We start from the raw sequence: 19451 nt of genomic DNA, 5'->3' as shown, positions 1-19451 counted from the left end.
TCTTGTCGGTCGTTCCCGAGGGCCCGCAGCCTATAGCGAGCATGGCCCAAGTAAACCAGCAAAGGAGAGGGCATAGAGATGACCTGCAGCACCCAGTAGCAGATGCGGGGAGATTGAAAAAGCAAGGTCATATAACATTCCTGCATCCAGGCTGTAATTAGAGCATGTTGTCTTCTAAATGCTCATATTAAGGAAAACATTTACTGAGTCTACAAAAAATTATCATATATTCAATGAAGGTCAGTAATTCACAGGCCTTGTTCAGTCAATAGATTTAAACTGTAGAGAAGTAATCAATGAATCGTCACAACTGATTTCATGTTAAGATGATTCCCTCTGGGAATAATTAAGCTGCACAGCACAATATTGTATTCCATTAAGATAAAATCTGTTTGAATGCAAAACTAGACCATCAACTCTTAGCTTTGCAGCAGTAACTCTCGTTGGCTGTTTTACATTTATTACAGAGTTGTGTTTGCCCCCTTTATTTCTCCTGTTTTGGCTTTTTTGTCAGACTTAAATGTTTTATGTAATAAAAACCAATCTTAATATCAGACAAAGATAACACGAGTAAATACAAACAGCAGTTTTCAAATAATGAACTTAAATAATAACTTTAAAAAAATCCAAATCAACCTGGCCCAATGTGCAAAGGTAATTGCCTCCTAAACCTACTATCCACTTCTGGCCATCCCTGGTGGCAACGACTGCCACCAAACATTTGCAATTGCAGCCGATTACTCTTTTATATCCTTGTGGAGGAATTCTGGCATAGATTCCTTTACTGAATTGATTTAATTCAGGGTCGCTGGGTGGTTTTCAATCATAAACATCCTGTTTAAGCATATAACACGGCATCCCAATTGGATTTAAGTCAAGGTTTGACTTGGGTAGTATTGGGAAATGACATAAGCTTAGCTTCAGGGCATAGATGGAGTAATGGTTCAAGGAACAGAGTCAGAGTGATTGGCAGAGGTGGGGTGTTTTTCTAACCTTGTCGCCCTCACTATATCTGTAGTTCTTTGCCAAGGCCCCAGAGAAGAATACATGGAAGGAGCTTTGGATTGCCAAGCTGCTGTTGTGTGTAGTCTTGTGAAAATAGTTATCAGGAACTTTAGATTTTATCTTCTGCTGCACAATTATTGTAAGAATAAACACATTTTTGTACCGACACACATCATCTCACTTCTTGAACAGTTTGCAAAATAACATGAAAGTTAAAAATATGGTCTCAGTTTTTTGTAAACCCTTTTTCCAGAGTTGTGACAAATCAGTAACTTTTTTTGGTATAATTGTACTCAATCCAATCCAACTTTATTTATAAAGCACTTAAAAACAAACAGGCCAAAGTACTGTACAGATAAAAACAGTAAAAATATTTTAACACCAGTAGAACCAATAAATTTCAAACATGGACTTAAAAACTGACATAAAACCACATAAGATAAATGTAAAACCAACACCCCACTAAGTATTAAAAGCCTGAGAGAAAATATGTTTTAAAAGACATTTTAAAATAGTCAAGGAGCATTCCTGTCTTATGTACAGTGGCAGATCTTTCCAGAGTTTAGGACCAGCTACAGAGAAGGCCTGGTTCCCTCTGAGCTTATGCATGGTTCTCTGATGTAACATGATGCTACTGACAAGAGCAAAAAGCCAGCTGACCTAGTAGAACGAGGTGGCAAGTAGGGCTGTAAAAGAGATGTAGAGTGGGGCGAGGCCGTTCCAAGACTTAAAAATAAATAAAAGAATCTTAAAGTGGATTCTAAAATAAATGGCAGCCAGTAAAGTGAACTCAAACCTGGTGAAATGTCTTTAATCTTGTGAGTTAAAAGATGTGCAGCAGCATTTTACTATTCACAAACTGCTCTGTGTGTGTGTGTGTGTATATATATATATATATATATATATATATAAGAAAAACAGATGCTGCATGAAAATACAAGTATCTTGACACAGAGAAGGTAGCATTACTAGTAATATATACATAAATCAGAAAAGACAGTCTTATGGACAAACTTTATAAAATACCTCCTTTATTTTTGCAGGAGGCCAGGTTAGGCTCTTGGCAAAATACACCCCATAAAACAGTGACCTTTATTAAAATATCTTGATATGAAAATTCAAAACCAAACAAGAGGTCATGTTTGGTCTCTGAAGAGTCTTTCTGAAGAGTGTTAGATTAGAGGTACGTCTTCTAAAACATAATGTTTCTACATTAACAACCTAGTCTCCCGTGTGCTAAAAACAATATTTGGTCTTATTTTCACAAAGAATGTTAGAAAAAACAACCGACATTACAGTTAACTTTTAGGTTTGTTCATACCGTTCACTTGGGGTCACATTAATGAGTCATAATGAACAATACGTTACAATATCTGGGATATCAAACATCTGCTTTACATCTTACTGAACACCTTATTGTTCCTTTAACAGGATGCAGCAGGATAAATGAGGCATAAAGCTGATGCCTCCTTATAAAACAACATGACAATAAAGTACAAAAACAGGCAGAACATTAATCTAATTTTTCTCCTTTATGAACAGAATTTAGTGTTAAAGTTAAAAAGTTTAGAAAAATGTGATTCATGTGTGGAAAATTAACATTTACTAATGTTTTATAAATACTGGATGTGAGGGCTGTTGATGTAAACAAAATATCATTATTTAAAAGTGTTTTATCTAGAAAACAAAAGAAATGAGAGCTGATTAAATATGTTCAAGGCACTTTTTTTTGTCCAGTGGATCATCACAAGACGGTAATATATGTAAAACCAAACTATAATCTATAAAACTAGAATTTTCTTCTCAGTATAAAGATAAACAAAGAGTTTGATATTTACAAAGTAAAACTAAGCTTCCTGAGCAAAACTTTGGGTAAAATCATTTCCAGTTCTATGATGCAGGAGAGATGAAGATGTTGAAGAACACAGCAAAGATTAAGAAGACAATAAATCCCACTATACAAATCCAGAAACGTGGGTCTTTCAGCAACTTCTCGTTGTAAGCACTAAAGAAGACGTATCCAATGGTCATCCCAGCAACAATTCCTCCAAAATGAGCCACAAATGACACCTGAAGAAGACACGGTGAAAATATGATTTAGTTTAAGCCTCTAGGCTGTAATATACCGTTATCTGATTCCACTAAACTCAGAACTTGCAGGACCAGTTTAACAGACAACAGACGAACTAGGTAGGTGAGGGGGTTAAGGGATCATGTTTTCAGAAAACACCATTCATGCTTCTGTAACCATGAAGCTAAAAATCAGTTTAGTGATTACAAAACCAAGACGGAAACTTAATAATTCATAGTATGAGCCTGTACAGAGAGGCATGCACCGGCATGAACTTCCAGCAAGAACATCTGTGTTTGTCTGAACAAAGACAGACCGTCATGAAAACACTCAGCGTGGGCGAGTTCAGCAGGAGTAGCAGACTCACTCTTCATCCCCCCGTTTGTGTTTGAGGAAGCTTTGTTTTCTTTGTGGACCTCCTACCTGTAAACCTCCCTCATGACTGATGAATCTTCTGTAAAAGGCGAAGCCAAAATCTGTGCCAACTGAACACATAAAACTGTGTCAAATTACTGCTCAAAATAATTGTCCACTCAGAAATTTAAAGAGGAAACAGGCACACAAAAAAAAACACACACACACACAGTGGAACCCACCAATTAAAACTATGAGGAGGATTCGAAACACTCCAAGAAGAGGAATCATCTCTCGGAAATTCTGTGAAATGGAAAAAATTAAATCAGATAAAGACAAAGTTAATTTGTTCAGTTTTGTGCAGTGCCTCACAAAGGTATTTATATAATTTGAACTTTTTCACATTTTGTCACAAAAGTGGGGCATGCACTTCCATTCAACTTAGTAGAACCACCTTTCACTGAAATTACAGATTCAAGTCTTATGGGGTACGCCTCAACCAGCTTTGCACATGAACAGACTGATTTGTTTTGCCTATTTTTCTTTACAAAATATCTCAAGCTCTGTTAGATGGAAGCAGTCTGTTAGCAGCATTTGTTTTAGAACTACCACTGATTCTCAATCGGATTTATATTTGGACTTTAACTGGGCCATTCTAACATTAATATACTTTGATAAAAACCATTCCATTGTAGCTCTGGCTGTATGTTTAGGATCATCGTCCTGGTGGATGATTAACATCTGACCCAGTCTCAAGTCTTTTGAAGCCTCTAATGCCCCTTGTCCACTGGCTCAATTTGGCCCGGCTCCGCTCCACTCGGTACCTAGTTTTTGGTCCCTGCTCCTGGACAAGTACGATCGGGGCTGAGTGAGACAACATGTGACGTGAACAGACTGCTGTTCGCTGATTGGCCATGGGACCAGGAGAAATGAGAATGTTTTTGTTGAGGTGCAGTGAAAAGTTCATAAAACTCAAGAGCGACGATAATATTTATTAAGGCCGGAGCTGGTCATACCGAAATATAATTTGACTATTTACAAATCATTAACCATGCCTAAAGGCTGAAAGAAAAGAAAAAGGACACATCAGCTTTCTGATTCACACGCAGGTGGAGCGCTTTGTTTAATAACATTCTTAACCAGCTGATCACACATAAAATCAGCAGTTCGCATGAACAAACATTCCTCCAAAACACACAAAGCAATACCACCATGAAACAGCATGTTTGGTTTGGAAATTTTTTGATGGTCCTTAAGCAAACCATCGTCTGCATGAGGAGAGAGCAGGCAGATAGCAGCTGCCCGTAGTTAGACTGCGTGCATCAGATCAGAGGGGAGGAAGAGCCCGCTGAATCCGTGGAGCACAAATATCCAATAACCAACCTGAAACTAACTTCAACGTGGTCAAGTCTGCGGTTTTGAGCTTTAAAGTCTTTGCTCTCATTATTGCCAATGGCTGAGACAAAACTGCATCACAAAACTCAAAATGTTAACTTCTTCAGGCAAACTTTGGAGCAATACAAGTCCAGACAGCAGCACCTCTCCTCTCCGCTTCTCCTGCCACACCCCCCCTCACATCACAACCCATGAGCCTTAGTATTATAAGTTCTGACTGGGCTGTGGTCCAAATAATTATGCCAGTGGATCATTTTACACATGAAAAAACATAAGACATTCTTGCATATACATTATTAGTATGTAGTTAATGTTTTTATTTTCTATTTTTCATCTTCTCATGCAGATTACTTTAATGTGACAATGTCACACAGTAATGTTAATATCAGCCCAGCGTACTACACTCACGGCTGGAGGCGGGGCTTCAAGCCGTCATAGCTAAAGCCGTCAGTGGGCCAGTAGAAACACAAACGGTACCGTGCCGAGTGGAGACGAGCCGCGCTGCCTAAAGCGAGCCAGTGGAAAAGGGGCATAACAGGTTTTCTGCCAGACGTGTTTAGTTCCATCAACTCTGACCAGCTTCCCCGACCCCCACAGCATGATACTGCCACAAACAAGTTTCACAGTGGAGATGTTGTGTTTGGGGTGATGACATTGATTCCAAATGGTGGCCCCTGTATTCAACTGTTTCACGGGGTTTCATTTTTTTAAAATTGCTTTCTCAGCCACACAGTGCGAGGTCACCTCTGCTCCGCGTAAAAACAATAACCGATTTCTGCACAAAGGCCAGAATGGAACATTTCCAATGCTGTTCCTATTTCTTTTTAATGAACAGCCCAAATCAGCATATTTGTGTGTTTTTATGATAGAGATGCAACTTGCATTTGTTAATATATAAACAAACTATTATCACCAATGATGGCATTCAGAGCCATTTTAGAAATATCTCCCTCAACAGACTCAAGTTGAGGCAAAAACAGATTTAAATGTAATAGTCCCTGCCTTTAAACAATTTTCACATGGGAGTTTGAAAACAGATCTTCCAGTCAGGCTGCTTCTTAACTTACCACCACTGCATTCATGAAGTAACCTCCCATCAAGGCATAAACGCCCCCTGAAGCCCCGACCAAAACACTGAGAGGATCAAAGATGGAACTGGCCAAAGAGCCTAATCGGGAAACACAGACAAATAAATTATCAACAGGATGTACGTCTCCAAAACAAACAGGAAACAGAGACTTCAAGACAAACTCAAATCAGACGTTTGTGAAAAACACAAAATTGATTTATGTCAGTTCGGTGTCTAAATCTCAGCTTCCTGTTTTTGAAAAAGAGAAGTTAAAGATAAATAGGAGAAATGTGTTGCTCACCTGCTAGGACACCAGCCATGTAAACCATTCCTACTTCAAATCCTTTATGGACCAGTTCCAGTGGGATACCCAGCAGAAGCTGCATTATTAGATTACCCACAATGTGCTCCACACTGGAAAAACAAAAGTGAACAAACCCTGAACCAACATACAGATGTAAAAATGTGTCTCCATCCTGAATAAACAGAACATTTTCTTCTATTCTGAACGGCACAACCAAAATTTACTATTGAACGTTAAGTGTCCCAACACTTATTACCACCCCTGTAAAAAGATGTCTTAACACAGTCAATCAGATTGCTCTATGCTAATCTCATACATAACAAAACTACACGGTTGTGTTAATAAATACCTGTCTTTAACTAAATCACTGCTGCCTTGCATAACAGACTCCTTAACAATTCCTGAAAATGAAATTTACCTGAAGCACTGAATTCATACTTTTCATTTTAAGCTAATCACGGAAATTTTTGTTAGCAACATTTTACTTCCTGTGTTTTACTGTGGGAAAAGTATGACATCAAACAGAGGCCTAGTTCTCTTAGGCACTTTTCAAAGTAGGAAGGACTAGAGAACATACCATTCAACTGAGGCAGATGTTTATTGATCTTGAAAGTTAGGAAACACATCCCCATATCTACAGCCGGTAATTAAAAAGTTGGAAAGAACTGAGAATGTGACAAACAAGGCTGGACAAGGATGTTTATTTATCTTGATACCACAAACAGTGACAAAGTTGGTAAAGGAGAATCTCCAAAGCTCACTGTTAAAAAAGACCAACAACAGTGGCATCAAGTATCCATGACAACCATTTAAATGTTTCAACATACCAATGTTGTTTGGAAGGCATGCCAGGATAAAGACTTGTTTGTGGTCCTTTGGTCAGATGGGACAAAGATTCAGTTTTAGTTAACTGCAAAATAATACCCTCATACCCAAGTAAGGCAAAGGACCTGTGATGCTGAGGGATTATTTCTCTTCCAAAAACCCTGGGATTATTTTAAGAGTGCAAGGATCATGACATCTAAAATACCATGAGCTTTTAAATAAAATTCAGACATACTCTAAAAATTAAGGAAAAGGGAAGTTAGATGGATTTGACCCCTCCTCCCCTTTTATAAACATTCACACTAATCCACCTCTGCATTTCTTTATGCTATAAGTACAGATATATTTGTATGGTTCTAACAGAAAGCAAAAATAGATTTCAAGACAAGTTCATGGCAGGCATTTGTCAAAAACACAAAAATTGTTTAGTTCAGTTCTGTGTCTAAATTATATGTTGAGATTTCTGTTGATTTTTCATAAAGCCATGCTGGTTAACCCTAGGTGATGTGCTCACCTTTTTGAGTATTTGGTATTCTATTTTATGCTTCTGCTTGTTTTTTTTAAACAAATTAATAAAAAGAAAGTAGAATTAAGAAAAGAAATACATGTAACAGAAGAGGACCTGTATTGGCGAAAAGGGCTTGCTCAAAATATTAGCTACAAAGTTGCTTAAAAAAAAAAGAATCACAAGATTAAGATTATTCTTAATGGGATTTATTTTACTAAATAAATATAGTCAACTTAAATAGGTGCTTTTTCCAAATTTTACAGTGCGACATTATGGTACTGCAAAAGAAAATTTATTCATTGTAGCATGTTTTGCATATCTTTATCAGTCTGCCAGTAAGTGTGGAGGTCACTGTACGTCTAAATTGTTTTTATTAAGTTTTGGCAAGTGTGAAATGTGTGATTATGATTATGGTTTTAATAGATTTTGGAGCACAGAATGTCTATATAAAGCTTTTTTGTCTAAACCAAACAAACTCTCACTGTTTTTTCTGCAGCTATCTTTAAAGAAAACATTCTTTTAGATATTTTTTAGCTTTTACTGGTGAAAAAATGCGACTCCTGTTCTCTCCTCACAAATGCATTTCCTGTTTGGTCATCATGCTTGGTTTTCCTGTGTGGCTTGTGCTCTTGGGATGTGAAATGTCCTACTTGCTTGATCGTGTGTTAGGCCAGAGGTGCCAGCAATTTAGAGGGAATCTATCAAGGTTTTCATAAATGTTACTGATTTATAATGTAGACAATGTTCAATGCGCAAAAGCAACAGTTGCACAGATTTAATCCAGCAAGTTGAATCTCAATAGTGACTAAAGTGATAAAACACTAGCTTGGACAGCTTAAAAAAAACTATCTGAGCTGTTCTTACATCATCTGAGTATTTAAAGCCCCTGACTGTCCTCACCCAGCGTGGACGAACATGTAGGAAAAGAAGCGCCATGCTTCCTCTCTCTTCTTAGGGTCGTAGGTGAGAGGACTTTTCCAGATGCTTTCATCCAAGGTTACCCACTGCTTATGAGGCTTCCACACAGCATAGTAGATAAACACTGCCAACTATGGAACAAGCAGTGGACACTCAATAATATTTATTTGTAAAACATTAGAAAATACATATATCGGGAGCAAAACTAAATGCGAAGCAGCTGTGAAAAACACGGCAGCAGGAGGGAAACAGAAACACAGATGGCGAGGTTTAAGTCCGACATGTATCCTTTCAGGTTGATTCCAAGATCAACATCTCAATGCTTGTAACTGTAGAAGTTTACAAAAAGCAGCATAGTGAGACACAGCCAGTCCAACATATTGCCGAAACAGCAAATATCAACACATAAACACAAGTTAAACTGTTTATCTGTGAATTAAAAACAGCGAGTTTTTTATAACAACGAAGATGCAAACACAGATGATTACTTTGCAATTTTTTGTTAGATATGAGAATTGACATTTCCATGCCACTTTCTATTAAAAATCCTCAGAAAACAAAGTGAAGATACATATACATATATATATATATATATATATATATATATACCCATATATATATATTTATATATATAAATTAACAGTGAATCCTCTAAAACAAATTTTAAGTTTAATGTGTATTAATCATTGTGCATTAATGTGCATAATCAGAGGTGAGTAGTAACTAGTTACTACCCACCTCTAACTCCACTAGTAACTCAGTTACATTTCCTTCGGTAACTTTTTGATAAAAATGTACTTCTGGGAGTACTTTTACTGCATCGTGAGTTGTACTTCTACTTGAGTAATATTTTTTGGAAGTAAAGCTACTCTTGTTTGAGTACAAATTCTGGCTACTTTACTCACCTCTAGTTACTTTACTGAATGAAGAACAAGGATGTTTTAACCAAATGTGCACCACACACAGACACAAACCTACAGTTTGTTTTAAAATTACATTTCTCGTTTGTACAGAAGCTTCATTGCTCTAGTGTTATTTTCTATCTGCTGAGCCTGCTGTGCTATGTATAGGTCAATGAATATACAGCAAACAGTGTATGTTGTCACTGGAAGTACTTTGTTCTAACACAATCAGATTTCCTACTGTAAGTATTGTTAACACAAAGCAGCTGAAGAACCTCCCAGGTTGGAGATCTGTACGCCAGCCTACCTCTGCAATACTGATGAGAATGATGAAGATCGGGGGTGGGCGGCAGTTGGCCTTTTCCAGGTACACCTCTCGTGCATCTTCTGGGAGCATCCACTTGGAGATCGTTTCGTGGAAATCACAGCACCCATTCCGCTCATTTTCAATAGGTCGATTTGCTCCCCTCTTTGGCCGCCTACCTTCGCTGTCCAAGGTCTCCCCCTGCTCCGGGTCGATGTCCCCCATCGCTGCAAAGATCTGAAATGCATGAGGGAAAAGTTAGCATTACATGACATTTAAACAGCGGGTGGGGGTGCATAGGGTACTTCATCAGGCAACAGATCAATCTTTCCAGAAATCAAGTAAATATTCCTCTTTTATTTGTTTATTCATCATATCTCACTTTTTGTATCAATCTTGAGTCTCTCACATTTAATAATAATGTCAAATCTGTTACTCTATTGTGATAGGCGATCCAAATACATTTCTGGTCATTGTGTATATGTTTAAGACAATTTTAGATTTAGAGGCCACGGTGCCATTTGCATTAAACGCAAAGATTAATAAGTATTTAAAAATAACAGCTACTTCAAAAGATGTGTGTGAAAAAACTAGAGGCCAGCCAACCATTGGAATAGGTCAATGTTCCCTTAATTGATCAATAGGTCACATACAGGTCCTTCTCAAAATATTAGCATATTGTGATAAAGTTCATTATTTTCCATAATGTAATGATGAAAATGTATCATTCATATATTTTAGATTCATTGCACACTAACTGAAATATTTCAGGTCTTTTATTGTCTTAATACGGATTATTTTAGCATACAGCTCATGAAAACCCAAAATTCCTATCTCACAAAATTAGCATATTTCATCCGACCAATAAAAGAAAAGTGTTTTTAATACATAAAACGTCAACCTTCAAATAATCATGTACAGTTATGCACTCAATACTTGGTCAGGAATCCTTTTGCAGAAATGACTGCTTCAATGCGGCGTGGCATGGAGGCAATCAGCCTGTGGCACTGCTGAGGTCTTATGGAGGCCCAGGATGCTTCGATAGCGGCCTTTAGCTCATCCAGAGTGTTGGGTCTTGAGTCTCTCAACGTTCTCTTCACAATATCCCACAGATTCTCTATGGGGTTCAGGTCAGGAGAGTTGGCAGGCCAATTGAGCACAGTGATACCATGGTCAGTAAACCATTTACCAGTGGTTTTGGCACTGTGAGCAGGTGCTAGGTCGTGCTGAAAAATGAAATCTTCATCTCCATATAGCTTTTCAGCAGATGGAAGCATGAAGTGCTCCAAAATCTCCTGAAAGCTAGCTGCATTGACCCTGCCCTTGATAAAACACAGTGGACCAACACCAGCAGCTGACACGGCACCCCAGACTATCACTGACTGTGGGTACTTGACACTGGACTTCTGGCATTTTGGCATTTCCTTCTCCCCAGTCTTCCTCCAGACTCTGGCACCTTGATTTCCGAATGACATGCAGAATTTGCTTTCATCCGAAAAAAGTACTTTGGACCACTGAGCAACAGTCCAGTGCTGCTTCTCTGTAGCCCAGGTCTGGGGAATGCGGCACCTGTAGCCCATTTCCTGCACACGCCTGTGCACGGTGGCTCTGGATGTTTCTACTCCAGACTCAGTCAACTGCTTCCGCAGGTCCCCCAAGGTCTGGAATCGGCCCTTCTCCACAATCTTCCTCAGGGTCCGGTCACCTCTTCTCGTTGTGCAGCGTTTTCTGCCACACTTTTTCCTTCCCACTGAGGTGCCTTGATACAGCACTCTGGGAACAGCTTATTCGTTCAGAAATTTCTTTCTGTGTCTTACCCTCTTGCTTGAGGGTGTCAATAGTGGCCTTCTGGACAGCAGTCAGGTCGGCAGTCTTACCCATGATTGGGGCTTTGAGTGATGAACCAGGCTGGGAGTTTTAAAGGCCTCAGGAATCTTTTGCAGGTGTTTAGAGTTAACTTGTTGATTCAGATGATTAGGTTCATAGCTCATTTAGAGACCCTTTTAATGATATGCTAATTTTGTGAGATAGGAATTTGGGGTTTTCATGAGCTGTATGCCAAAATAATCTGTATTAAGACAATAAAAGACCTGAAATATTTCAGTTAGTGTGCAATGAATCTAAAATATATGAATGTTAAATTTTTATCATGACATTATGGAAAATAATGAACTTTATCACAATATGCTAATATTTTGAGAAGGACCTGTACTGAAAATATTGATTTTTTTTATTTTGCCATTTAAAGACATTCATACAAACAGCTGCTCCATTGTGTCTATAAACCAACATCAACCAGCAGAATGTACTTTGATACACCTTTTCAAAATGTAATAAAACAATCTGATAAACATTAGTAGGGGTCCACAGATTGATTGGCCTGCCGATTTCCTTAATTTTGGGTGATTGGCTAATACCTTCATTTGAAACACATCCTATCCACCGATCTTATCTACCTCCGCAAAGGTTTGAAAATCCCCCACTGTCCCCGTTTGCTCTGCCGTGAGAGAGGGCTAACTGACAGACCTGCACACCAGGTCATGTCAGTATGTGCACGATTCACAACGGTTGACAACATAAGATTGGAACATCTAAGCTATGTTGTGACCTTATGACACCTGACTGTCAGTTATGAAGGAAATCGGTATCAGCCAAAAGCGGAATTGGCAGGTGAGGCTTTTTCAGAAAATTTTTGTCTCAGTCTTATGGGATGTGGTTGTTATAGCCCTTAAAACAAATTAGACTTGGTCAAAATTGGAATCAGCTGGTCAGACCTCAAAGAATACCAGAAATCGGTGAGAATGCAACACTTTTATCTGATAGTAGACAAGCTTAACTCAGAACAGCAAAGGTGCTCTGATCCTTTCAGTCTTTGTCACTGAACATGCTGGATTTGGAAATGTCGGCAGCCTTTCAGAAGCTAAGGATCTACATTCTAAAGCGTGTGACCCATGTACGGGGGCCTTGGTCCTTGACGCAGCCGTCAGAGGTTCGAGTCCCCGCCCCTTGACCTTTGCTGCATGTCTTCCCCCTCTCTCCCCACCCAATTTCCTCTCAGCTCACTTTGAGAAAAATAAAGGCCACTAGTGCCACAAAAGAAAAGTATACACAGGGAGATCGCTGTTTTTGTCATGCTAGCCGTGCTTACTAGGCTAATCGGTAATATAAGAAGCTAAAGAGTTTAAAACGTGAATTCCATAATCATTTCTCTTTGTTTTAAGAGAATATTAAAAGTGTTTTACAGTGAATGCTTTCTCACACAGTTGTGTGACATTGCATCTACTTGTTTCTGAATGCTGTTCTTATGTCATGACAAAACCGGACTCAACTAGTTGCTAGCAGCAGGTCAAAGCTTTGCAAAACATTGAGACCGGAAATCAGCTACAAGATTCTAATCGGTGAATCTCTAAATATAATTGATACTTAGTTATCAAGGAGAAATTTCATGACCAACTGCTATGGTGGCAGCTGGCAGAAGGAAATGACAGAGTGCGAATGCTCAGAATTTTGTCTGCACAGAGGCTGCTGTGCTTTTGGTTTTGACCTGCTCCACAGCAACTTCTATAAAGCTGACTAGACGTAATAGAGATGTTACACTGATTTCTTAGGCAAATCCTCCTGCTGCTTGGGCTTCAAGAGATGGGACAGGTGCTACTCTCCTTCGAAGAGTCGTTTATTCTCCTACATTTAGTGTCTTTAGGAAGACACTAAAATACAAATCCTGTGATCAGGAGAACTTTTGCAATTCATGTCACAAATTTGTATCATTAAACACTTTTAATACATATTAAATCATAAATAAATTACTTATTAGTTATAAATGTGTAGGTCAGGGTGAAAATATATAGTTGAATTGGGATGGTGTTCAACAGTCATGTTGATGGTTTAGCAATTAAGAGATTTACCAACTTATTAGTTTTATTTTTTTCCATTTTACTTTTGTTAATGAATACAGAACAACATTTTTTAAGGGTCGGAATTTGTGACTGATGTTTTTTTTTCCAAAACCTTTTCCAATTCCTTTCCTGTTACCATTTGGTTAGTGCTATTGCAACACATACAAATGACAAGGCCATTGACTAAAATAAATCTTTTTTTGTGCAGTTGGGATGTTAGTTTACTTTACACAGCAACACTGGCAAAAAAAATAACCAAAAATAAATACAGACTGAGTTTGACTGATTCAGTATGAGTGGATAGGGATTTTGTACAATGCTAGAGCCCACAGTGCAGAACAGTAGAACAGTAATAGTATGGAGGTCATGCCTTCATACTACTCTTTATGGGTTATTAACAGGTTAATTAGCATTCTTCAGATTTAATGACATGTCTTCTGCAGAGAAGAAATCCCAGTTTAAAGAGAGGAAAGTTTGACTTAAGGGATGCTGCTAATAGACTGGAGGAATTAGAACGCTGTTAAGAGGTCGGACACAGAACATCTGCCTGCAGAGTTCGCCATTGCTAAATGCTTTGTGGAGCGCGAAAGCCATGCAGATTAGAGCTATGTAGGCTAATGCTAACCAACCAATAGGCAGAAGTTGATGCCTGAAGACACAGCCCCTCCTCATTTGCAGAATGAGGCAGAAATGCATACGGAAATGTAAAAAGCACAGGCATAGATAAATATAATTGAACAAATAGATTAAAAAAATACAAAGGAAAAATAAAACAGACAGAAAATATTAAAACATATACATAAATACATACATTTAAAAATAAGCCATTCATAAATAAAGTTGAAAATTGTAATGGATAATAAATAAATAAGGAAATTATTATTACAAAGGTGAATAATTAAAGAAGCTAAGAAGCTATTTAAATCAGATATATACACTTATGTCTCATTGAATAATTTAATTACTGCCTATATTTATTTATTTACTGCATTTTTTGTGTATTTAATTATATGCATATTTATTTATTGAACATTTATTTTTTTCTGTATGTGTTCTTAATTATGTTAGGATTGGTCCTGCATACCATCTGACCATGCTCAGTGTGTTCCTCTGCCTCAGCCCTGGTTAGCCTTCTGCCCTTTTCCAAAGTAGTTATTGATGCCTGAATTACATCACAAGTAAACTGCACTGCATTTTAGTAAAAATTGTTGAAAACAAAAAAACATTTTTGAAAACATTTCATTTTAATTTCCATTAACATGTTTCATATTTTCAAACCCTGCTTCTTATCACCTACTCCTGCTCTGAGCAACCATCTGGATGTTGACAGGACTCCCTGACCTTAGGAAAAACTGCTTTCTTTTTTATGGCACGTGCGGCCTTTATTTATTAGTAGCTTAGCAGGAAGAAAAGCAGAAAGAGAAGGGAAAGACATGCAGTAAATGGCTCGGGAATTGAACTCAGAATAGCTTCATCAAGGACAATGGTGAACCTTCTCTCCTAATGAGCCACTCATTTCTGCATAATTGTCAGATTGTTCATGATTTTTCTGTTGATTTTGTTCATTAAAAAAGCTTTACCATCACACTTACATATTAAGGACATTCATGTAAATTCTGAAATAAAAACAACATCTCCAGACATGAGCTATAAAAATGACTTCAGTCATGGGACCAAAGGAACTGTTAAGTGGAAGACTGCGCCAATTATTTGGAGGATTACATAAAAATCTGAGCCAATGATGTCTCTTCTTCTTAGTGATCAATCAGACATCCATTCGCCATTTCTATTATGTATTGGCATTAAAATTAATAATTGGTGGGTAAAAGTTTTCTCTCTCTGCAGTTGTTTGTGCAGCCAGCTGGTCACATAGACTGAATGTGCTCACTACGTCAAAAGCCAGATTACTCTTAAGGACCATCAGAACTGCCCAGCAGGCTTCGTTACTAACTCACTTGGTGGATTAAATAGTACAACAACAACAACCTCCTCGCCCCCCCCCCCCCCCCCCCCCCCCAATCCTGGTCACTAAATACGTTAGATGGTATGACGTCATCTTATTCCGGTGTATAATTGTTTTTTGAAAATAGCTACAAACTGCTTTATTGAGGCTGGTTGCATTTAGATTTCCATAAATCCACATGCCATTTAACAGGATTTAATTAAAAATGATTTTTAAAAAAAACAATTGGCAAAACGCTATAATCTTAAAAGACGTGACGCAATTGGATAGCCTGATAACATTTATTTACCAGTTTTATCAAACATTTTAACAAGGTAACTACTGTTTAGCATTCCACCAGACATCCAAGTGCAATTATTAAAGTGTCACAGTCCATATATGGGCTTTTCTTAAACTTTCACAAATCAAATAAAGGTTTCCCAATTACCAAACTGGGTTTTAAAGATTATTCTATTTGTGTAGAACAATCTTGTCCAGGTTTGAAGAGTCTAAGTAAAGTAGTCTTTGAGCTGGACCAGTTCTAAGATGGTCCAGATGCAAAAAAGCACTGAAATCACCCTTTCTTGAACTTTAACAAATCAAAAAAGGTTTCACACATCCCAAACTGGGTTTCAAAGATTCTGCTGTTAGTGTAAAACAACCTACAGCATGTTTGAAGTCTCTATGTACTGTAGTTTTTGAGCTGGAGCAGATTAAAGATGCATAAGGTAATGTAAAATAAGGTAAAATTGCAACAATCAAAATCCAACTACAGCTTCGTAAAAGGATGAACATCTTTCAAATAAGGATAATATTTCTGCTTCTCACAGTAAGTCCTGTAGGTTTGCGCATGTTGAGGCATTTCCTGTTTGTTAAGCCTTTCTGTTAATAATGAGTGTTGTTGAATGTAAGCTGGACGGTTTTAAAAAAGAAATATTTAAGTTGCTTTGTTTGAGAACATAAAGTGTGATCAACTCACCTAAACTTTCACCTGGAACACGTCTGTTGGCTCCAATTAGAAAACAGTGAAAGGTCCTTGTGATAATTTAAATGTATGACTCCACCGGCTGAGTTTGATGAAAACACACCCAGTTAGCAAAATGTTCTCAGACGACCCGCGAAGCCATGTTCTTCTTCAAGCTGGCCCTTAGTCGGAGATCATTTTAGTCCTCTTTGCTTTTTTTTTTTTACCCTGAGACGCTTCCTTCCTCAGTACAAACAAACCACGAGTTATGGCCGTTTCTGGTTCCTCTCTGACACACACCCACAGTTTGTCCAGACCGTCTGGGAGACTTCGCTGTCCCAAACCGAGGAGTCGACGACAGTTTACCTGTTACCCGTTGCCACACCTGTGGTCAGTGACGTCACCTACGTAGCAGTGCGCGTACATACGTCCATCTTTATGCACAGGTAAGGACCATCTCTGATCAGAAAGATACACACACACATTTCAATTGATAACGCAGGGTCAGAAAGATTTAAATACAGTGAATTCAAACTATGTTTATTGTTAATGCAGCAACTATCCAAGTGCCCCACATGGTGGCAGTAAAGACTTCAATTAGGAACGACTGATGGTAAAACGTGTTTAGTCTGTGACGAATTGTCGGCCTCTCTAATCATATTTTGTCATGTAGGTAAAAAAAAAAAACTAAATACATTTTACATTAAGCGCTTAACAAGCGTTTTTTGTTTTTTTTTTCAAATATTTTGATGCTTGTAGCATTATGCTATGGAACGCCAAAGAGTTCCAAATTGAAAAAAATAAATGAAACATTATGAAATAAGTATCTACATCAATAAATAATAGATAATGATTTAATGTGACAATGACATTGTGAAGTAATTCTAATTCCAGCGGTTTTTTTATTTAACAATTTCATTTTTTAAAAGCCAGCTTTTATTTTATAATAAAATATAAATAATAAGTACCTAATAATGCTTATCTGTTACATACTTTAGTGTCACTTTCAGCAATGTATTTCTCCAGAATCATGACATGTGACAACACAATCTCTTCAGATTATATTGGGTCATCTATACTACACCTAGAATTGATATTTAATATGTTACTGTAGAGTTTTGGACTGAGACCACTGCTCTGTCTCTTTAAATTATCGGCGTTTGAGCTGTCGGCCCGGTAACAAGTATAGCACGGTGAGGAGGGTGAGCTCGATAGTTTGTATAAGGGAGAATTCGTCGTGCAGAGGGTTGCAGCAGGTTCTGATCCAGCTGGTGAGTTGAAGTAATTTATTTAGCCTTTAATCTGGAAGTCTGATGGTGTCTCTGTTATGTTATCTAATATGTTCACTTTGAAACGGATGCAAACAGTAAGTCATTTTCTACCGCTTCTTCCATAGTGGGTCGCGGAGGAGATTGTGCCTATCTCCAGCAGTCTATGAGCGAGAGGCGGGGTGCACCCTGGACAGATCTCCAGTCCATCGCAGGGCACACAGACACACACAGGACAAACAACCACGCACACACTCTGTCACATCTAATGGCAATGTGTTCAATGGGACCAATTAACCTAACAGTCATGTTTTTGGACTGTGGGAGGAAGCCTGAGTATCTGGTGAGAACCTACACATGCACGGGGAGAACGTGTAAACTCCATGCAGAAAGACCCCCAGCCGGGAGTCGAACCAAGGATCTTCTTGCTGCAAGACAACAGTGTTACCAACGTGCAGCCCCGGATGCAAACAGCCTATATGTTTATTTCCACCTTGCATCCATGTGGTATTTTAGCTCCCATGCTGACTCCAGCTAGCTGCATTCCACCTGCAAGAGACCCACTGTTTACATGTTTGCAGAAGTTTAGCACTTTTGGCTAGCGAAGCTAGGTATGTCATGTTATAGATTTTTACTCACCGGCCACTTTCTTAGGTACACCTTGCTAGTACCGGGTTGGACCCCCTTTTGCCTTCAGAACTGCCTTAATCCTTTGTGGCGTAGATTCAACAATATACTGGAAACATTCTTCAGAAAATATGGTCCATATTGGCATGATAGCATCACACAGATGCTGCAGATTTGTCAGCTGCACATCCATGATGCGAATTTCCCGTTCCACCACATCCCAATGGGGCTCTATTGAATTGAGATCAGGTGACTGTGGAGGCCATTTGAGTACAGTGAACTCATTGTCATGTTCAAGAAACCAGTCTGAGAAGATTCGTTCTATATGACATGGCGCGTTATCCTGCTGGAAGTGACCATCAGAAGATGGGTACACTGTGGTCATAAAGGGATGGACATGGTCAGCAACAATACTCAGGTAGGCTGTGGCTTGGACACGATGCTCAGTTGGTTCTAAGAGGCCCAAAGTGTGCCAAGAAAATATCCCCCACACCATTACATCACTACCACCATCCTGAACCGTTGATACAAGGCAGGATGGATCCATGCTTTCATGTTGTTGACGCCTAATTCTGACCCTACCATCCGAATGTTGCAGCAGAAATCGAGACTCATCAGACAAGGCAACGTTTTTCCAATCTTCTATGGTCCAATCTTGGTGAGCCTGTGTGAATTGTAGCCTCATTTTCCTGTTCTAAGCTCACAGGAGTGGTACCCGGTGTGGTCTTCTGCTGCTGTAGCCCATCCGCCTCAAGGTTCAACGTGTTGTGCGTTCAAAGATGCTCTTCTGCATGCCTTGGTTGTAACAAGTGGCTATTTGAGTTACTGTTGCCTTTCTATCAGCTGGAAACAGTCTGCCCATTCTCCTCTGACCTCTGGCATCAATAAAGCATTTGCGCCCACAGAACTGCCGCATACTGAATTTTTTCACTTTTTCGGACCATTCTCTGTAAACCCTAGAGATGGTAGTGCGTGAAAATCCAAGTAGATCAGCAGTTTCTGAAATACTCAGACCAGCCCGTCTGGCACCAACAACCATGCCACGTTCAAAGTCACCTTTCTTCCCCATTCTGATGCTCGGTTTGAACTGCAGCAGATC

General features: G+C 38.7%; 1 protein-coding gene across 1 annotated transcript; it reads right to left on the bottom strand.

The window, feature by feature from the left end:
* Positions 1 to 1292: 1292 nt before the first annotated feature.
* rhbdl2 (rhomboid, veinlet-like 2 (Drosophila)) lies at positions 1293 to 16871 on the bottom strand. The gene is made up of 8 exons (XM_047362170.1): positions 16473 to 16871; positions 9659 to 9892; positions 8432 to 8580; positions 6196 to 6308; positions 5893 to 5993; positions 3673 to 3733; positions 3500 to 3561; positions 1293 to 3075 (listed from the first exon to the last, which is right to left on the bottom strand). Exons 2-8 carry the CDS (start codon positions 9878 to 9880, stop codon positions 2896 to 2898), a joined length of 888 nt encoding a protein of 295 aa, XP_047218126.1. The 5' UTR covers positions 9881 to 9892; positions 16473 to 16871; the 3' UTR covers positions 1293 to 2895.
* Positions 16872 to 19451: the final 2580 nt, after the last annotated feature.

Source organism: Girardinichthys multiradiatus, chromosome 3 (assembly GCF_021462225.1).
Source record: "Girardinichthys multiradiatus isolate DD_20200921_A chromosome 3, DD_fGirMul_XY1, whole genome shotgun sequence".
NCBI classification, from domain to species: Eukaryota; Metazoa; Chordata; class Actinopteri; order Cyprinodontiformes; family Goodeidae; genus Girardinichthys; species Girardinichthys multiradiatus.
Note: the sequence above shows the minus strand (reverse complement) of the source record. Positions and strands in the feature narration are given on the sequence as shown.